Consider the following 21,121-nt stretch of genomic DNA (forward strand, 5'->3'; position numbering starts at 1 on the left):
TAAGAAGACTGAAATCATATTAAGGATCTTTTCTAGCCACAATGGTACGAAACTAGAAATCAACAAGAAGAAAGCTGGAGATTTACAAGTATGTGGAAACTAAACAACACACTTCTGAAAAACAAATGGGTTAAGGAGGAAATGAAAAAATAACTTGAAACAAATGAAAATGAAAATATAGCACACCAAAACTTATGGGATGCTACAAAAGTAGTTCTTAGAGGGAAGTTTATAGTGATAAATGCATATATTAAGAAAATAGAAAGATCTCAAATAAATAACTTTACATATCAAGGAACTAGGAAAAAGAGAACAAGCTAAGCTCAAAGTTTGCAGAAGAAAGGAAATAACAAGGATCAGAGTAGAAATAAATAAAATAGAGACCAGAAAAACAATAGAAAAATAAATGAAACTAAGACCTAGTTTTCTTACAAAAAGACAAACAAACCTTTAGCTAGACTAAAAAAAGGGGGATTTAAATAAATAAAATAAAAAATGAAAGAGGACATGTTAAAACTTATGCCACGAAAATAATAATAGACTACCATGAATATGTAAACAAATTAGATAACTTAAAAAAGAGATGAATAAATTCCTAGAAACACACAACCTACCTGGAGTTCCTGTCATGGCTCAGCAGTTAACAAATCTGACTAGTATCCATGAAGATGTGGGTTTGATCCCTGGCCTTGCTCAGTAGGTTAGGGATCTAGCGTTGTTGTGAGCTGTGGTGTAGGTCACAGACATGGCTCAGATCCAGCGTTGCTGTGGCTGTGGCATAGGCTGGCAGCTACAGCTCTGATTTGACCCCTAGCCTGGGAACCTCCTGTGGTTCCATGCCGTGGGTGCAGCCCTAAAAAGACAAAAAAGAAAGAAACATGCAACCTACCAAGACTGAATCAGAAGGAAATAGAAAATCTGAACTGACAAATAAGGAGTAAGGAGATAGAATCAGTAATAAAAAACCTCCTAACACAGAAAAACCCAGGACAAAATGACTTCACTGGCAAATTCTACTAAACATTTAGGGGAAAAAAAAAGAATTAATGCCAAACTTTCCCAAACTTTTCCAAAGAACTAAAGAGATGAGAATACTTCCAAACTCACTTTTACAAGGCCAGCATTACCCTAACATTAGGGATCCAGCCTTGTCTTCATTAAAAATTAGAAATGACTTTCTAGGCCAGTTAGACCTTCCCTTCTATCCCCTAGTGACCAGTAGCTGCAGAGGAAGGTTAGATATGACTTGATCATAAAGGATCACAAAGTATAGATGCAGAATGCAGAAGAAGGGGGATACACTTCTATTTCAGGTTCTGGCTCAAGGAGTGCTTTTCTTTCTGACCCAAGAAGAGCCCAGCTATTAGTTATACATTTTTATCAAGCAATGGTTCCTCCATAGTTCCCTTCCTATCGCATACTTTCTTGTTCTATAGATCAGTTAACTCAATTTGGGAAAAACTTTGAATCCTAATTCTCTCACCAACAAACTTCCTGCCTCAAGTATTGCAGCAGTCACATGGTCTAATGCCAAGGTCATTATTTTGTTGGTTGTTCCATCAAGCCCTGGGCTCTGTAGTGGACACTCAGAGCCCTCAGACCATTTTCTGGCATCCATTTGGAGCTCTGGAAGAGACAGGTGCCTCCCATGTGAAGTCCAGGGACACCTATGAAATTTCTGAGGCGACTATTAACACCTCCCTCATTGCTGGTGGCCCTCAGGTTTTGATCCTAGGAATCTTTTCTATTATCTCTTCTTTTTGGTCTCTCCAATAGCAGTTCAGAGCACTTATGTCTCTCACCCATTTTTCTCCATTTTTTTTAGGCATATCTTTTAGCTTTCCAAATCTACCCTTTTTGGATCCATCTTAGCCAAATTTTCTTCTTTCATGAAATTGGGCAGCTCAGGCAATATTTATGGAATCATAATATAAACATGAATGTAAAAGAAGCATGAATATTATTTAAGACAGAATAGAGGGGAGTTTCCACTGCGGCACAGCAGGTTAAGGGTCTGGCATTGTCTCTGCAATGGCTCTGGTGGCTGCTGAGGCATGGGTTTGATCCCTGGTCTGGTGGAGTGGATTAAGGATCTGGCATTGCTGCGGCTGCGCATGTTGCAGCTGTAGCTCAGATTCGATCCCTGGCCCGGGAACTTCCATATGCCATGGGTGCAGCCAAAAGGAAAAAAAAAAAGAATAGGAGGACTTTCACTGAACACATTTAAAAATCCACATACATTTTAACACAGAAACCACATTCTTTGGTCTGAGGGTTTGTTTATAATTCATAATTACTTTTCAATAAAAAAGGTATTTTGTCTCTCATGTGTACTAATTTTTCAACACAACATATTTTGTACTTCAGATTGTTCCATCACAGTGACTAGCACATAGGTGTCCAGACATTGAATGTTCGTAGCCATATCATTGAAAATGTTTCTTCATCGATGTAATTTCCATGCACACATTGTATAAATAGATTTGAATTGGGAGCCTGGGGTTAAAAGATGCAGACTATTGACTTTGGAATGGATTAGCAATGAGATCCTGCTGTGTAGCACTGGGAACTACCTCTAGTCACTTATGATGGAGCATGATAATGTGAGAAAAAAGAATGTATACATGTATGTGTAACTGGGTCACCATGCTGTACAGTAGAAAACTGACAGAACACTGTAAACCAGCTATAATGGAAAAAATAAAAATCATTATTTATATATATAAAAAATAAAAACAGATTTGTAGATCTCTCATTACCTTAAAATTCTTCTGATAGGATTTATATTGAAATGCACGTTTTTGAAGATCATCTAGAACTAACTGCAGATCATTCAATATGACCTTTATTTTGTCTGGGTCAGCATTTATATCCAAAATCTGTGGGTCCTGTAAAATCAAGACAGTTTTCGATCAGTCATTCCTACTTTTTAATGTGCACCATTAAATTGAATTGATAAACATTTTCAAAAAATATTTTTCTATATTCTCTCTTCACTCTATTTTTTTTTAGAAAATACACTATAAAGGTTGCTTTTCTTGAATTTTAAAGCAATGTATATACCTTGTAAAAAAAAAAAGTACAGAAATGTATAAAGAATCACCAGAGGGATAATGTTTTTAAAGAACATCAATGTATTTTCCCTCATCTGCTTTCACTTATTACATTTTTTCAACTGATAAAACCTCCAGTAAGGAGAGGTGAAAGCAGTATGGAAAAGAAAGAAGAGAATATGACATAAGAAAATTCCTGTTTTATAATAAAGGTATGGTCCTACTTAACTGAAGTTCACAAACAGGCAGAACTAATGTATGGCTTTAGAATTCAGGGCAGTGGCTGCCTCTCGACAGGAATGAAAGGTTGGTGACGAGAGGGAACACAAAGGATACCAGGAACAATAGCTCTTGTCATGAGTAGTGGACACATGGATGTGTGTTTGCTTTCTTATAACCTATTGAGTTGTACAATTATTACAGTTACGTATAGCTTTCTTTGTGCAAAAATACTTCAAAAGTGAAAACAATGCTAAGTTCTTACAATAGGACTTGACACATAGTATGTACACAATAAGCATTAGCTACTTTTACATTTGCATGTCAACACATATAAATGTATGCTGTAATCATTAACATCTGCACTGTGTTCCTTTGAGCGGATGTACCCCAACACATTAGTAATCCTCTGTTGGTAGTTTCCCATTTTCTCTGATTTGGTCATTACTTTATATGGTTTTATAATGTTAACAATTAAATAAGGCGTCATTACGAAATGATCTATTTTCATGTAGTCTTCAGTTAAGAATCACCTGGATATCTATTCTAAGTTCTTAAAAAGTTTCCCTTGTGTCGTCTGTGTAGTTAAATGGGTGAAAGTTAATCAAATAGTCTTCATTATTTATTTATTTATGCTCTCTTTCTAACGGGGAATTTTCCAATATGTGACTAAGCAAACTCTTAAATTGTCACAATAGCTATAATATATGCTAACAAGTTATAAAAATACTCATTTCAAAATAATAAATATAATCAGCAGAAAGAGAATTCAATATTACATAACATGCTTTAGTGGCAATGGACTGGAATTTATGTAGTACCTAAAGAGAGGTTCAGAAACACTTCCAATTTTCAAAAGCAGTTCAAAGATATTGTTAACTAGTAATAATGAAGCCATAAAAAAAGAAAGTTAAATGAGATGAAAGTGAAATACACTTTGTAAAAGGTTTATTAAAATATAACAGTCATGATATTTGTCTTTCTCTTAGTATGATAATCTATAGGTTCATTGGAGGATGGGAATAACATATACACACTACTGTAAATAAAACAGAAAATTATAAGGAACTACTGTAGAGCACTGGGAAATCTACTCAATAAACTGTAATAACCTATATGGGAAAAAAGAATGTATATATGTTTATATATAACTGATTTGCTTTGCTGTATACCTGAAACTGATAAAACATTTTAAGTCAACTATATATAATCCAATGATTTTTTAAAAATGCAATAGTCAAACTTTACACAGATTCTTTTTTATTTTTTTTAATTATAGTTGATTTATAATGTTGTGCCAATTTCTGCTGTACGGTAAAGTGATCCAGTCATGCATATATGTTCTTTTTCTCATATCATCCCCTAGTATGCTCTATCTCTAGAGGAAGAACACAGATTGATTTTATTTAATTAATTAATTAATTAATTAATGTATTTATTTAGTCTTTTCAGGGCTGTACCTGTGGCATATGGAGGTTCCCAGGCTACAGGTAAAATCTGAGCTGTAGCTGTTGGCCTAGGCCACAGCCACAGCAAATTCAGATCTGATCCACATCTGCAACCTACACCACAGCTCATGGCAACACCAGATCCTTAACCCATTGAGCGAGGCCTGGGATCGAACTTGCATCCTCATGGAGGCTAGTCAGATTCGTTTCCACTGAGCCATGATGGGAACTCCCATAGATTGATTTTTAAATCCTGCTTCGGCTTACCTGGGCTTGCAGCTTTATTTCGTTTACTTCATTGCTTAGATCTTCAAGATCTCTACCCAAATGCAGACAAAACTGCTTAATGCTTGCTTCTCTGTCACCCACGGATTTATCGATGGCATTCCGAACAGCAACAATGGATGGCTTCATAGTTGCAAAAACAGCAAAGTCCTCGGGAGGCGTGGGAACCTGATACTGTTCGATGAGCTTGTACATCTGAATCACTATATTCCCTTCATCTTCAAGGCTTTCAATCTAGAGAGAAACATTGGTCTGTTCATGAAATAACTGAGTCCTGTTACTCCCATTGTGATTTGTCTGTTGGAGATGGTGCTGTGCACCATGAACATCATGCTGTGAAGAGCCAGCAGGTGAGACATGTGCTTAATGTACCTCAAACTGGCTGGAGCCTTCTGAGTGATAAATATGGACATTGCTGTGACACGGGTGTTGAGGTCCAGGAGGTAAGTTGTTCAGAGCTGAGCACAGCTAGTGTTACTCTTTTAAATATTTGTTTTTCTCTTCCCTCTCTCTTTTGTTCTCTCGTAGCATTAGACAGTGCCAATATTTAAAGTTTTCAGAGACAGCAGGTGCCATGAAGATGCTCAGCTGTAACATCCGAGACCCCAGGCCTGGGTGCTAAACAGTGACTGTCCCAGGGCCACCCCTAAGGAAAAGGCATGTTCCTGGCTGTATAGATTCAGAATCTGGATCTATAGTGAGCCTCAGGCTACCCTTTAATAAAGGCTTTTACTACTTCCAACTGACTACTAAATATCTTTGCTTTGATGCCCTACCTGCAGTGGAAGGGTCTTTCCTAATTTTTTGGCAAGGACTCCCCAGTTTGGGGGGAACCCTCCTCCCCATCGCACTGTCACACACTTACAGAAGGAGCATTCATGTTCTACAATTTGTCCTACCTCTTGGCCATTAGTTACCATCAGGTAGCATCAAACTGAGACCTAGTGAACCCAGCTCAGTCAGACCTTTCTTTTGAACTTGGGAAGAATTAGACTGTAGCTGTTTGCAGAGGCCATTTGCTTTCATGGGGTTACAAAGCAGGTCCTAAATGGGAGAAGAAAGCTGCAGAGAGGCTTTAGAAAAATGGTTGTCAACCTTCAGCTGCATCCCAATCTCCTTGGCGAGCTTGCTAAGACACAGATTGTTGAGCCCCTCTCCAGAGTTTCTGATTCAGAAGATCCAGGGGTGGGGTCCAAGAATATGTATTTCTACCAAGTTCCCCAGTGATACTGATGCAGCAGGTCTGGGCAACACCCTTTGAGAACCACTGTTCTGGAGAGGAGCAGAGATGGGAGATGGAAAAAGAGGCCTTTTTGGCTTTTTGATTCTGGTCTAGTCCCTAGTTCCTGTCCTTTCTAAAGACCAGGCTCTATCCATACTGTTGGAGATTACAAAAGATATCCTTGCAAACATAGAATAAATCTCATTTTTCCAAGCTAGGTGAGTTTTTTTTTTTTACTTTCAATCAAAAGTGTCTAACATCTTTAACAAGTTATAAATAGAAGTAAGCCTAATACCAAGATCTGCTCCTCCTCCTGTATTTCTGGCACTTGGAATAAGCAAATGTCCAATTTTCCCTGGGAGTGCCTTGGTTTACACCAATGGATTATCCTGGCATAATGATTAATGCTGCCTCCCTTACTCTCAAAAAAAACATCTGGTCAGACAACCATTACAAGGCCTGCCCTACCTATTCTGCTGGGGATCTATTCATTCACTGTAAAAGGATATCTAAGAGTTATCTCAAATTTTTCTTGCTGTCTCTCTCCTCATTCAGTTGTCCACAAGTCCTCTCAATTCTACTTACTTAACATCACAAGAACCCATTCCTTCTCTCTGATCCTTGGAAATACTGCTGTAGCTACCATTCATCACCTTTCTCCACCAAGCACCCTTTCTCCACAGCACACCGACTGCCATATCCTGTTCTTGCCATGCTGCCTCGGGTCTTTGCACATGGTTTTCCCTCTCCCTGGAATGCCTACCTGAATAAATGGACTTTAGAACATAGCTTATGTTTTATCCCATCCTCTGCAAAGCCTTCTTTATAACTCACAGGCAAGAATGACCACAACCCCTCTGCCACCCCAACCCCACCACCAGCTCAGTCCTCCACTTGTATCTTGTAGCTATAGTCACTGCATAAAATTATCGGCTATCATTCTAGACACTGAACTCCTTGAAAGCAGGCTTACTCACTGTTGTAATGCTTGCCCCCTGCTAAATAGATGCTCACTACATTTTCTGAATTCATGGATGAGGTTCCAGAAAAAGCAGTTCGTGTGTGCAGAGCATTTTCCTAAGGAAAGCTACTTCCCCAACACACCACCCAGCACCACACAGACAACCCCATGGAGATGGGATATGGTCTGATTTTCCGCTTGGGACATCAACTGCCCTGTGCTGGAAACATTGAGAGCAGTCTACCCTCTGCAACATGACCCTACCTTCCTATCACAGTTTATATGATAGGATTGGGGCGGGGGTGGGGGTGCTGAATCCATTCGCTAAACATTTAGAGTTGATATCAGAGGAGAGAGGTTCTGTTTCTCAGTGGCTGGCTAGACCTGCAGCACCTAGCTTGGGTGGTGCTGGTGGCCATGTTTGCTGCTGAGGATGAGGAAGCAGGAACACGGTGTTTGCAGAGGGAGAGGAGCAAAGCAGACTCTAGAGAGATGCAGGGAGAAGAGAGGGAAAGCTCACTACCTGGGTCTCTATGGCCTTTTTATTGCTGGGTCTGGTAAGTTCCTAAGCCTAGTGACTTTCCTAGAGTAGGTGTCAGTGAGGGTGGGGGTGTTCCACGAAATACTCCTGGATCCCTAAACAGGGTCCTTATTTTGTCCTATGCTAGCTTGACTGGGTTGGAGGGTTAAGGACTACAAATAACAATAAACGCTGGGCATCTTTAAGCTCCTGGATGATGAATAAGTAAACCTGAGGGAAAAGCACAATCACCTGCCCTTTGAGAAGGTGCTATTACTTGAAACAAGAAACAAAACTATTACTTTTAGAGGCACAAGAACTAAGGTTTTTCTGCTGATTCTATTAACAATATATAACAGATTAACCAGTTGTTAATGACTTATTTCACATTTCACCCAGTCTTATATTTTTAAAATTTGTAACATACTTTGATTTCCAGATAAGAAAATGCTTTAGCTCATTTTAAGTGCCAAGTGGTCTGACTGAAAGCAGACTATTGAAACTTATGCCAGACTGCCTGTCATGGGGAAGATCCTGGGAGGAAGAAAGCAAGTTAGTTTCCAGAAAGAGAGAAATAAGGAAGACAAGGAGAGAGAGGGTGAGAGAGAGAGCTGACCCCATTATCTGTGTCACTTGAGTCCCCACATCAGCTTTTGTCTCCCCACCCCACCTCCCTATTTGACTAGTTTGACTTGGGTTTGACTTGGGTTTCTTTCATTCCTAAAGTTGAGTTTCATGCAAATATAGGTTAAGAAGGATCAAGACTTCCATTATGACTAACATCCAGATTACAATGCTATTATCACTTGTCATAAATAAGAACTGCAATAAACTGGGGTTGAGAGCATTGGTTTTGAGGTCAGGGACCCATATTTGAATTCTGGCTCTACCAAAGAATGTGCTGTGATCTTGGACAATATAACCTAGTTTGGTCCCTGTATCCTTATCTGCTGAATGAGAAGAACTGTCTATACTTCTTAGGTTTTTGTGAGGATTAAAAACCGTAATGCATATAGAAAATGTAGTATCTACCCAACTAGTGCTAAGGGTTTGATCAATGTTCACTGTCACTGCTGCTGTGATGTTGTTGCCTGAAAGTGTTTCAGATCTTTTGACAGCTGTTCCTCAATATTCTTTTATTTGCCTTCCTTACTTGCCACAAGATCTGGAATATTGAGTTATACAATAAGCACTCACCCTCTCCTGAATTTCGTCAAGAAATACTAAGTTGTTAACGTATTCTATGGTGGTAGTTGGGACAAATTCAAGTTTATATTCTGCATCTTGTGCCTCAGAGATGATGGCATCCACCTTTTTCTTGCTTTGACGAGGAAGCATATAATTTAGCACCTAAGGAAAAAAGAGGAAATGTGAATCCTGACTCCTTGAGTACTTCCACTTTATTGTATCTTTGAGATAAATTCTAATTGAATGTGTGTTAAGTCAGCAGGTATTAGAAGCAGCAGTATATATAAAAGGTGTGTCCCTCCCACATCTTGAGACAATAGGAAGGGTTAGTTTTGAAGATCATTTTCAGAACAAGCTAGATCACACAGCTTATTAAAAAGTGTGCCTAAATGCTCTGTCTTTTGTAAGCACCCTTTCTATTACTTTGCCCTGTAGAGTAGACACTGTGGTGCCCTCCCAGCATCAGTTACACTCCTTTCAGGCTGGGTAGTCATAAGTGGTTTGGAGGAAATCAATCTCTCCTTCAGAAACCAAGATGGGGTCTGACTGGTCATTAGGCAAATCTGAGCCTGGCTTCCTTTGGCTGATGTGATTGAATTAGGATGAACCTCTGACCTTAGTTGATCCAATTAAACAGAAACCCAAGCTTTTTGTTTAAGGCTGAGAGAGATGGATCCTTAGGAGTCAATCTCTCTTTCTCTCTGTGTACATGACAAGGGAATAATTAGCCCACGGAGTTTTTGTTTTGTTTGGTTTTATGGCTGCACCTGCGGCGCATGGAAATTCCCAGGCTAGGGGTCAAATTGGAGCTGCAGCTGCCAGCCACAGCCACAGCCTCACTGGATCCAAGCTGTGTCTACAACCTATACCACAGCTCACAGCAACACCGGATCGTTTAACCCACCGAGAGAGGCAAGGGATTGAACCTGCATCATCACGGGTACTAGTCAGGTTCTTAACTGGCAGAGACACAATGGGAAGTCCAGCCTATGGAGTTTTTGACAACCATTTCAGAAATGTGAGGGAATCTTGCTTTAGCATGAAGCTAGCACATCAGAAGGTTCAGAATAGAGAATGAAAAAAATCAGGTCCTTGGCGACACCATTGGGTCACTGGATCACACCTACCTGACGCCCTTCCACCCTTTCAGGACTTTTTGGCTGCAAAGGCCATACATTTTCCAATTGCTTAAGCCACTTTGAGTTGAGTTTTCTTTGGCTTGGTATATAACAGAGTTCTTAGTGCTCGGAAATGTATGCTGAAATTGAATTTGCTCCAATTCTGTACTTTTCCTTTTTTAACAGATGAAACAGCAAAACTCTAGAAGAAAGCCTGATGCCCTACAACTAATTAGTCACAGAACAGATACTAGCACTCAGGCCTACAGCCTTTTATACAGGGCTCTATCTTCTGTCATCTGCACCAGGGGTCAGCAGAGGTTTTCTGCAAGATCTAAATAGTAAATATTTTAGATTTTCAGGACATATATTCTCTATCACAACTGCTCAGCTCTGCCCTTGTAGTGGGAAAGCAACCATAGGCTGTACATAAGGCAATTGTTACAGGTGTATTCTAATAAAACCATATGGACAAGAGTTCTTATTGTGGCTCAGCAGCTTAAGAGCCTGACATAGTGTCTGTGAGGATGCGGGTTCAATCCCCGGCCTTGCTTAGTGGGTTAAGGATCTGGTGTTGCTGTGAGCTGTGGTGTAGGTCGCAGACGTGGCTCAGATCCCACGTTGCTGTAGCTGAGGCATAGGCTGGAAGCTGTAGCTCCAATTCAACCCCTAGCCTAGGAACCTCCAAATGCCACAAGTGTGGCTGTAAAAAGAAAAAAACAAAACAAAACAAAACAAAAAACATATGGACAACGCAGGTGGAAGCTGGACTGGTCCTGGGGCTGTAGTTTGTTAATCCCTGTTCTACGCCATTGTCTCTCTGGAGGTATTTGATAGTATATATGGCTCTAAAGGAAGACCTGAAAGTTATTGCTGAAACAATCAAATTTCCTCAGCTCTAAAACTCACCAAAATATAATCAGATTTTAGGGCAGTTTCAGATCAGGAAATGATCTCTTAAACTTCATCTCAGTATTCTGGAATCAGCCAGCACTCCAACCAGTACACTGAGCCATTACAGGGGTATCTGTTCTATAGGAAGTCTGGGGATGCTCCAACAAAGGAAAAAGGAGTGGGTGAAGGAGGCTAGTCTGAGGGCTGCCGTCCCCTCATCTGAAAGCTGACTGTGCTTGGGAGAGAAAGAATACAGGACTTTTCCTAGACATTAAGGGTGCCAAAGACTTACACTGATTTTAAATATCTGCAACATTGGAAAATAAAGATAGGTTATTTGAAGTGGAAAAGGCATAAAATTGTTGTAAAGATCACAATGAAACTTTTTCTGGTTCATTGTTACCTCCAAGCATCGCAAAGGTGACGGAATTAGTTTTTCTTTCAGTTGCTTAGTGTCAATGAGCAGCAATCCCACATTCCTGGTGGGTCTTAGTGCTACTGCTTCCTTGTGCTCTCTGTGATATTTTTCCAGTTGTTCACTGAAGAACTTGACATCTACATAAAATAAATTCATATAAAGCATAAAATACATCATGTTCAATTTTAAAGGATCATTACAAAATTATATGAAAAATCATTGCATTAATAAATTTCCATATGTATTTATAATGTATTATCCATAGGTAGAGTACTTGGCATAACCTTAAAATGTTAATTCATAATGCATTTATCTGGATTAGGCCCTCTTCACGTGCTCAAGTGCCAGGCTCCACACCTTACTGCCACCCTGGTTCCACTGAGTCCCTGTCAGTTCCCTTTGGTTCAACATTTAAGTCTCTGTATGGCAGTGTTGATGAGAACAGTAGAAATAAAACTTGGGTAATTTTTTTCCTAAAGCAAGACCCCACTTTGGTTTCTCAAGCAACTCAGTGTCTTGAAAAAAAGGTGTCTGTTTCAGATTCTAGAAACTTAAAGTGGGATTTCCCTCCCAGCTCGGCACATTAAGGATCCAGTGTTGTCACTGCTGTGGCTCGGGTTTTTGCTCGGGTTACAGCTGTGTGCACAATCCCTGGCAACTTCTGCATGCTTCAGGCATGGCTACAACAAAGAAATAAACAAAAATATAAGGACTATACCAAATGAACACAATGCCTACTCTGGGACTAGATTCTGAGTCAAACCAGTTGCTAACTGCTTTATGTGGAGCATTCTGAATGTGGATAAATGTTGATATGAAGGGTTTTTTTTTTTTTTTAGCTGTGATGATATTATTTTGGTTCTGTAGGAACAATTTTTTTAAAGTTGCATGTTGAAGCATTTAATTCAGGAATGCCATATCTAATTTACTTTAAAATAATAATAATATTCAGCATAATAAAAATAATGGATTAAAAATAAAATAGGAGCTCCCATCATGGCTCAGTGGTTAATGAACCTGACTAGCATTCACGAGGACATGGGTTCAATCCCTGGCCTTGCTCAGTGGGTTAAGGAGCTGGCGTTGCCATGAGCTGTGGTGTAGGTCGCAGATGCAGCTTGGATCCCGTGTTGCTGTGGCTGTGGTATAGGTTGGCAGCAACAGCTCCAATTCGACCCCTAGCCTGGGAACTTCCATATGCTGTGGGTGTGGCCGTAAATAGACAAAAGACCAAAAAAAGATAAAATAAAAACTTATAGAAAAAATTAGGACTGCTTCATGAGCCAAAGTAATCATTTTTGTACATAAGAAAATAAAGGACTAAAGCCAGCTTGTGAAATAAAAAAAAAAAGAATATGAATGATATGCTTCACATTTTTAAATGGTAATGATACTACATACTTAATTTTGTAATCATTTGGGAATTTTCTTGCTTGAAATTTCACTGGGGTATTGTATTTTATTTTCTTTTGTTGAAGATAAGTTTAATAATTTCCCCTCAGACCTAATTTCATGACTAGGAGTTGTTGATTCACATCCACTGGGTTGCAATATGGGTACAGAAATAGCATAACTTGAATTCCTGAGACAGAATGAATTCCTGAGATACATATTACACTATGTAAACATTTTTAAAGGAATTTATAGAAGTAAACATTCCTTTCAATTCCTTCCCATATAGAGGCAATAAAAACTTTAGCATGGATGCAGTTTCATACTAAAAGATAAGCCATCGGAGAGGAATTCTGTCCCATAATATTCTGAAATAAAACAGTAATACTGAGTAAAATGAAAGAAAAAAAGGGGTTCTAGAAGTTCTTTGGTCGCCTAGCAGTTGAGGATCCAGCATTATCACTGCTGTGGCATGGGTTTGAACCCTGGCCCGGGAATTTCCACATGCCTTGGGCATGGCCAAACAAAACAAAAATAGTTCTACAGCACATAATCTAGAAATGAATAAACTCTTGTGTTTTGTCAGGCCTACTCTTTCGGGCTGCCATTTCTGTTGCCATGAAAACACAAAAACCTAGACAATGGTAAATCCTGATATGACTACTAAACAAAACTAGTAAGGACAAATGGAAAACTTACCAGGTTCTTGAAGTTTAAGAGCTTGTAAATCAAGACTTTCATTTTCCTTGAAGAATATCTGAAACTTTTCAAACGTAGCTGCATATAATTGGGCAGATTCAAAGGCTGCCTGTACAGCTTCCTAAGGGTTACAAATAAACAGACAAAACTGAATTTTTCCTGAGCAGAATTCAATTCTAGAAAACTAAACAAGCACAAATACCTTCTCTGTGCCCAATACTATGCTTTGACCTGGGGATACATAAATGAAGCAAGATACCATCCTGCATGATAAAGGGCAGTTAGCAAATTCTCTTATGAAACTAAAAAAAAATAATAATAATAACATCTTCAAATCTGACATTTGAAGAATCGTTCCTTATAATTGAAAGGACTTGCACATAACATACATAGCTTCATCTCGTAAATATATGGCAAGAGACAATGCCTATTTATTTTCCAAACCACAAATTTTACGACATGGTTTGCGTGTTTCTGAGCCAAAGCAAAAGTGTTTAGCATATCTACAAAATGACTTGCCTAATCTGACTGTCACGTTCTCTGTACTGGCAAGACTCTTATTCCCCAATGTCCTTCATGATGTGCCTTAATAAAAACCTTCCTTTCCCTCATCTTTCTTAACCTTGGCTCTAACCTCCCCCTCCCCACAATACATCTTGTCATAGGTAATAATAATACGGCTTGTCAATACATCTTTTTGTAGTTCAGTCCCTGTGAATGGCGATTAGGATTTGCCTGTGGTTGGTCTTGATCCCTTACTCCCTGGCTACACCCTATCCCCTTCCCTTATTTCCACCAAAAGTTGCAAATGAATGCAACTTGTCCCAAGAAAGCTAGAGATGGTCAATGGAATTACTCATACCCAATATATCCCTGCTAGGGTAAGTGCTTTATGGATAGCAGGGAGGGTAGAAAGTTTAATTACAAAAAATAGCACACACCCTTGATGGCTATATCTTGTTATCTGTTCATTTATTTCCTTTTAATAGGTTCTTAAACTTCCAGAATGTTTCTGCTGTTTATTTCTTAATGTTAAAAATTGAGGGGAAATGGACAGGTAACAAGGACCTGCTATAAAGCCCAGGGTAACCTACTCAATACTGTGTAATAACCTATATGGAAAATGAATCTGAAAAGGAATGGAGGTAAAACTCATTTGCTTTGCTATACACCTGAAACTAACACAACTTTCTAAGTCAACTATATTGCAATAAAATTTATTTTATATACATATATAAAAGAGGAGATCAGTAACAGTGCTGTGCTGAGCTGTATTGGTGCTTGAGACAAAAGGAAAAATCAATCATACTGATCCTATTTTTATTAAACATTTTGAGAGTTGGCTTATGACAAAAAAATTGAGGGGAAGAAACCATGAAAGTATATTTCCTTTGAGTTGATTTAAGAGTGTCTCTGATATGTGATCGTGCAGGAGTTAGGAATACAATGGAAGGCCTATAAATGGAAAGGTCCACCAATATGTTCAAAATATGATTTTCACACCTCACGGGAAAGTTGCTAGAATAATACAAAAAAATTCCATATATCTGTCACTGAAATTCCTTACATTTTAACAGTAGATCACATTTTCTTTACCATTCTCTCTCCATGTATATTATTTTACCTCTGAACCGTTAGGAAGAAAGTTGCAGGCACAAGACATTTTTATCCCTAAATATTTTAGGGTTTATTTAATAAACACCAGTATAACCATAGTATACGGACCTAAATCAGGAAATTAGCACTGACTTTAATATTATTATCTAATTACAGACCTTTACACAAATTTTGCCATTTGTCCCAATAATGTCTTTCATAGCAAAATAAAAAACTTTTTTTTTTTTTTTGCCTGGTCCACTATTCTACCCAGGATCTTGTAATGTATCTTGTCATATCTCTTTGATGTCCTTTAATCTGGAAAAATTTCTCAATCCCGTTTTGTCTTTCATGACCTTTACATTTTTGTAAAATTCTCCATAATTTGCATTCCCACACGTGCAGTGTGAAGAGGGTTTGTTTATCCACAGACTACCAAACAGAAATGTGTTGTCATACTTTTGAATTTTGCTAATCTAAGAGTTGGGAAATGTTACCTCAATTTTACTTCAATTGCATGTACCTTATAAGTGAGGCAGAGTATATTTCCATGTGTTTAGGTGCTAGTTTTTGGTGAGTTTTCTGTTTTGGCCATTTTTTCTACTTAGTTTTGGTCTCTGCCCTCTCCCTGTCTGTAAGAGCTCTTTATGTGATTTACAAATTGCAAATAGATCCTCCCAGTTTATAATTGGGTTTTTACTTTGTTTTTGTTTTGGTTGGAGGAGTCACACCATGGCATATGGAAGTTCCCAGGCTAGGGATCCAATCAGAGCTGCAGCTGCTGGCCTACGCCATAGCCACAGCAACACAGGATCCGAGCCATGTCTGTGACCTACACTGCAGCGCACAGTAATGCCAGATCCTTAACCCACTGAGTGAGGCCAGGGATTGAACCCACATCCTCATGGATACTAGTCAGGTTCATTACTGCTGAGCCACATTAGGAACTCCAGGTTTTTACTTTGTTTGTTTGTTTTTTTTTTTTTTTGCTTTGCAAAATTAAAAAAATTTTTATACACTCAAATTTATCACTTGGGCTATTATTGTATCTGGATTTTGAGTTTAGGTAGATAACCTTTTCTTATGACCAAGATTATAGAATTCACCCATGTTTTCTCCTAGAACTTTTATTTTTACTTTTAGATCCTTGATCCAGTTTTTCTTACATACACTGTGAGATGCGTACATAACTTCACCTTTATCCAAATGCCTAATCAGTTGTCCTAGCATAATTTAAGAAAAAGTCTAAATATGGAGTTCCCACCATGGCGCAGAAGAATCGAATCCAACTGGGAACCATGAGGTTTCGGGTTTGATCCCTGGCCTCGCTCAGTGGGTTGTGGATTCAGCACTGCTGTGAGCTGTAGTGTAGGTCTCAGATGCGGCTCAGATCTGGCATTGATTGCTATCACTCTGGCGTAGGCCGGCGGCAACAGCTCCGATTGGACTCCTGGCCTGGGAACTTCCATATGCCACAGGTGTGGCCCTAAAAAAAAATAAAAAAGATAAAAAGATGAAAAAAAAAAGGCAAAAAGACAAAAAAAAGTTAAAAAAGTCCAAATACGTCTCAGTGATTTGAGATACCATGTTTTTCATTTAACAAGTTTTCATATTTGCTTATATGTATTTCTGGACTTCAATTCTATTCCATGAGTCTGATAGCTATGCACGTGCCAATATTACAATCTCTTAGTTACAGAGTGTTTATATTTAATATTTGGCAAGAATAGTACCCCAAGTAGCTTTTCATTTTTCAGGGTCTTCTTAGATTTCCTGCATATCTATTTCACATATATACTTTACTATTTACTTGTTCCCTTATTAATCTTTCATTATTTGATTTGCTGGTCTTTACTGATATTCTTTACTTCCCACTTACAGCTCTAATCAATCAATAAATGCATTATACTTTCTTCTTATTCTCTAACTTCTCTTTCTGTTTTTTTTTTTATTTATTTGTTTGTTTTCTTTTCGTCTTTTTTAGGGCCGCTCCCATGGCATATGGAGGTTCCCAGACTAGGGGTTGAATCAGAGCTGTAGCCACCAGAGCCACAGCAACGTGGGATCTGAGCCACATCCGCAACCTACACCACAGCTCACAGCAACGCTGGATCCTTAACCCACTGAGCAAGACCAGGGACTGAACCCACAACCTTATGGTTCCTAGTCGGATTCGTTAACCCCTGTGCCACGATGGGAACTCCTTTCTGTTTTTAAAGTTACATTATTTCTGCTTCGTTAGAACAATCATCTTTTAACAAATTGTCTTTCATCTTTTCTCTGCCTATATTTTAGTTTTAGATAAATCTACAGTTAAATATACTCAATATTCATCATCTTTTTTTCTTAAATTAAGACTTTATTTTTCTAGAACAGTTTCCGGTCTAAAATTGAAAGTGCAGATACTTCCCATACACCCCCTGCTTCTACACATGCACACCTCCACCCATTATCAACACCCCTTACCTTTCCCCTTGGTATATTTGTTACTATTGATGAACCCACATTCACACATCATAATTGCCCAAAGTTCACTGTTTACATTATGGTTCACTCTTGTGTTGTACAATCTTTGGGTTTAGATAAATGTATAATGACACATCCATCCTTGTGGAATCATAAAGAGTATGTTCACTGTCCTAAAAATATCTTTGTTTTATCTCTTCATTCCCCCATCCTAGCCTCCTGGCAACCACTGCTCTTTTTATTGTCTCTATGGTTTTACTTTTTTCAGAATGTCATAGAGCTAGAATCATACAGTATTCCCATTACACATCTGTTACACCTTTTGAAGTTGTCCTACAGTCCTTGGATGGTCAGTTTTTTTTTTTTTTGTTGTTGTTGTTGTTTACCCATACTTTCTTCTCTTTGCTTTTTGATTTTCAAGACTCTACTGATAGATCCTCCAGCTAGGGATTCTTTTTTTTTAAATGATTTTTATTTTTTTTCCATTATAGTTGGTTTACAGTGTTCTGTCAATTTTCTACTATATGGCAAACTGACCCAGTCTCTCTCTCTCTCTCTCTCTCTCTCTCTCTCTCTCTCTCTCACACACACACACACACACACACACACACACACATTCTGGGACTCTTTTCTCAGCCTTGTCCAGTCTACTAAAAAGCTCATCAGGAAAATGGGTGTATATGGGTGGCTGGGTCATTTTACTGCACAGCAGGAACAGAAGGAACATTGTAAATCCACTGTACTTTTTTTTCCACTGTCTAGTTTATTTCATTTAGCATAATGTCTAGATACTTACAATGGAGCATGACAATGGGAGAAAAAAGTATGTATACATATATGTGTAACTGGGTCCCCATGCTGTACAGTGGGAAAAAAAAATGTCTAGGGGAAATAACAATAAAATTGACTATACTTTAATTTTTAAAAAAGCCCATCAAAGGCATTCTTCATTTCTATTATAATGCCATTTTTTTTAATCCTAGCATCATTAATTACTGCTCGGGTTTTCTTGTCCTAGCACTGGGTCTCCCTGTGATTTCTGCTCATGAGTCCATGCTCTAAGGAGCCATGACTCCCTGTATTCACTTCTCTGTCTCTCCACTACTGAGGGCTGTCGTATTTCTGTGTTCTTTTCTCTGTTATGGATCCAAGAATAGTCTGTTCTGCCAGGCCATCTTTTTACTTGTTAGGATGGAGTTTCAACTTCCAAGCTTCTTACATGTACAACCAGAAATAGGAAGATCAGTCTTTCTGTCCAGTTATCTCTTGGTTGGATAAAACCAATTCCTTAGGCCCTTGCTTTTTAAAAACTATTTTTCTACAACCTTGATACCTGAGGGACTGGCTTAGCTATATAAAAATTCTTAATTCACCCTTTCTTCCCATATGTTTCACTTTAAAATGCTCTTCCATTGTTGCCTTATTTTATATGCTGTTTTTGAGAAATCTAGTGCTGGTCTAATTCTCTTATTTTTACAAGTTATTTGATCATTTTTGCTTTGAGATTTGGAGGGATTTTTTTCTTTAGCTTTAAAAGCTAATAGTTTTAAGAGGATATATCTCAGAATTGATTGTTCTTGGTCAACTTTCCAAGGTACTTTGTAGACCCTTTCAATATATAGATCCATATTTTCTTTTCTTGGACCATAGTTATATGTTTGTTCTACCCCTTGTTTTATTTTCTCCTTCAGAGACTCCAATTATATGTATGTTATTTCTTCTTTGCCTTTTTTTTTTTTGTCTTTTTAGGGCTGCACCTTTGGCATATGGAGGTTCCCAGGCTAGGGGTCTAATCAGAGCTGTAGCTGCCAGCCTATGCCACAGCCACAGCAACGTGGGATCCAAGCAGTGTCTTTTACCTACACCACAGCTCATGGTAATGCCAGATCCTTAACCCACTGAGCAAGGCCAGGGATTGGACCTGCATCCTCATGGTTACTAGTCATATTTGTTTCTGCTGGGCCCAAACAGGAACTCCTTTTCTTGCTTATTTTCTATTTCAATTTTCTCCTCTCTGACCCTTTTACTTATATCTCTGGCTTATTTTCATTTGGTTTTTTCCTGTATTTCTCTTGTACACATTATTTTTTTCCTGTTTTTTTTTTCTATAATCATTAAATTTTCATTTCAGTCTATCTGCCCTTGGGACCACATAATCTTTGTTTCTGAGATAATTTTAAAAATCCCATTTCTATATTGAATTTTTGATTCAATAGTATTTTACACATATACAAAGCTTGTTTGAGGATATTTAGTTTATAATACAGCTTGTGTTTCATGGCTTGGGGAGGGAAGAGAAGGAATATTCATCAGCTGTCTTAATTTTCACTTTCTGTTTTCTCCTTATAGTAGCTTCTTATGTATTTAATATATTTTAATGAAATACCTAATGGATTTTGAGTGATTTGTAATATTTATAATTCAAGGGCTTTTTGTTTTTGTCAGTGTAGCAATGTGAAGATTATTTTATTTTTTGGTTGTGGGGACAGAGAGGGGTGTATTCTGGTTTGGGGGTTATCTTTTCTCTCACAGGACCATAAATTTTCACCAGTTGCTTGATTTCCTCTGCATCACCTAATGCATCTTCTTCTTTTTAACCTTATTCCCCCCACCCAGAAGTGATGCCATCTCAAATAGCTTGCACTTTTAAGTCTCTTTCCTATAGTTAGTGCTCTGATCCACCAGGACTTAAAAAAATATATTTTATCATTTAGAAATTAAGCAGCATTCAATTTAAGACAGGAAGAAAACATATTACTCGGTTTCTTAAAAATAGGAAATATTATGAAAATAGTTTTAGTAAAAGAAAAGGTACCTTTATTTGATAGATGATTGTGTGAAAATTCATATCATCATCAAATACTGCTGATAAGCTTGGTCCAAATCCACAAGTTTTTTCTTCTAGTTTGTTGTTAATGTAAGGACTGGTAAAAGCATCAAAGTATGGATCAGGCACAAGATTAGGAACTGATAACACAGTGTTTTGGAAATGATTAATTGCACCTGAAATACCATCCTGTTAAGAGAGAAAAGCATAAGCATACATGTAAACACATATATGCTTATATTTTTGAATTTTATAAATTGCTAAAATCAATAATAATTCCTTTAATCATGCCAGGTACTATTGATTCTGAGTACATGACAAACCAGAAACCACAGCCCATCTTCAGGAAATATGTTTTCTAATTAAGAGAGGCTGATAAGCAAAAAATTGTAACACATTAAGATGAACATAGTACATTCATTTGAAATATGAACAAAACACAGAAAAGTCTTAAGAGAAGGAAGGCTGAAGAATGCCTAAGAGAAACAGGGAAAGTTTAAAGGGTGAGTTAAAAGTTCATATTCTTTGAGCAGTAATTTACATTCTAGGTATCTATCCTAAGATAAGACAATAGCTTTGTAAGAATGCTTCATGGTGCAAGGGCAATCACGCAGCATTACTTATAATAAAAACTAATCAGAGAAATATCTTACTGTTCAACAATAGAAGACTGGTTAAGTTATGATATAGTTGTACGATTGAAAATTAGCATCTCTTCAAAATGATGTCTCTAAAGACTGATTTAATGACATAGGGAAAAACTTGTAATGTTTGAAAAAAGGAGCAAAAAATAAAACAAAATTTAAAAAGGAGCA

The 21,121-nt window shown here is 38.0% G+C and overlaps 1 protein-coding gene across 1 annotated transcript in view; it reads right to left on the reverse strand.

The window, feature by feature from the left end:
- Nucleotides 1-21,121, reverse strand: part of DNAH6 (dynein axonemal heavy chain 6) — a 258,349-nt gene that overhangs the window by 186,979 nt on the left and 50,249 nt on the right. The window contains exons 11-16 of the mRNA XM_047781653.1: nt 20,295-20,495; nt 13,418-13,538; nt 11,312-11,463; nt 8,906-9,058; nt 4,988-5,239; nt 2,760-2,888 (exon numbers count right to left, since the gene is read on the reverse strand). Coding sequence (XP_047637609.1) covers nt 2,760-2,888; nt 4,988-5,239; nt 8,906-9,058; nt 11,312-11,463; nt 13,418-13,538; nt 20,295-20,495 — 1,008 coding nt within the window. The remainder of the gene's footprint in view (nt 1-2,759; nt 2,889-4,987; nt 5,240-8,905; nt 9,059-11,311; nt 11,464-13,417; nt 13,539-20,294; nt 20,496-21,121) is intronic.

The sequence above is a fragment of the Phacochoerus africanus genome, chromosome 5, assembly GCF_016906955.1.
Source record: "Phacochoerus africanus isolate WHEZ1 chromosome 5, ROS_Pafr_v1, whole genome shotgun sequence".
NCBI lineage: Eukaryota > Metazoa > Chordata > Mammalia > Artiodactyla > Suidae > Phacochoerus > Phacochoerus africanus.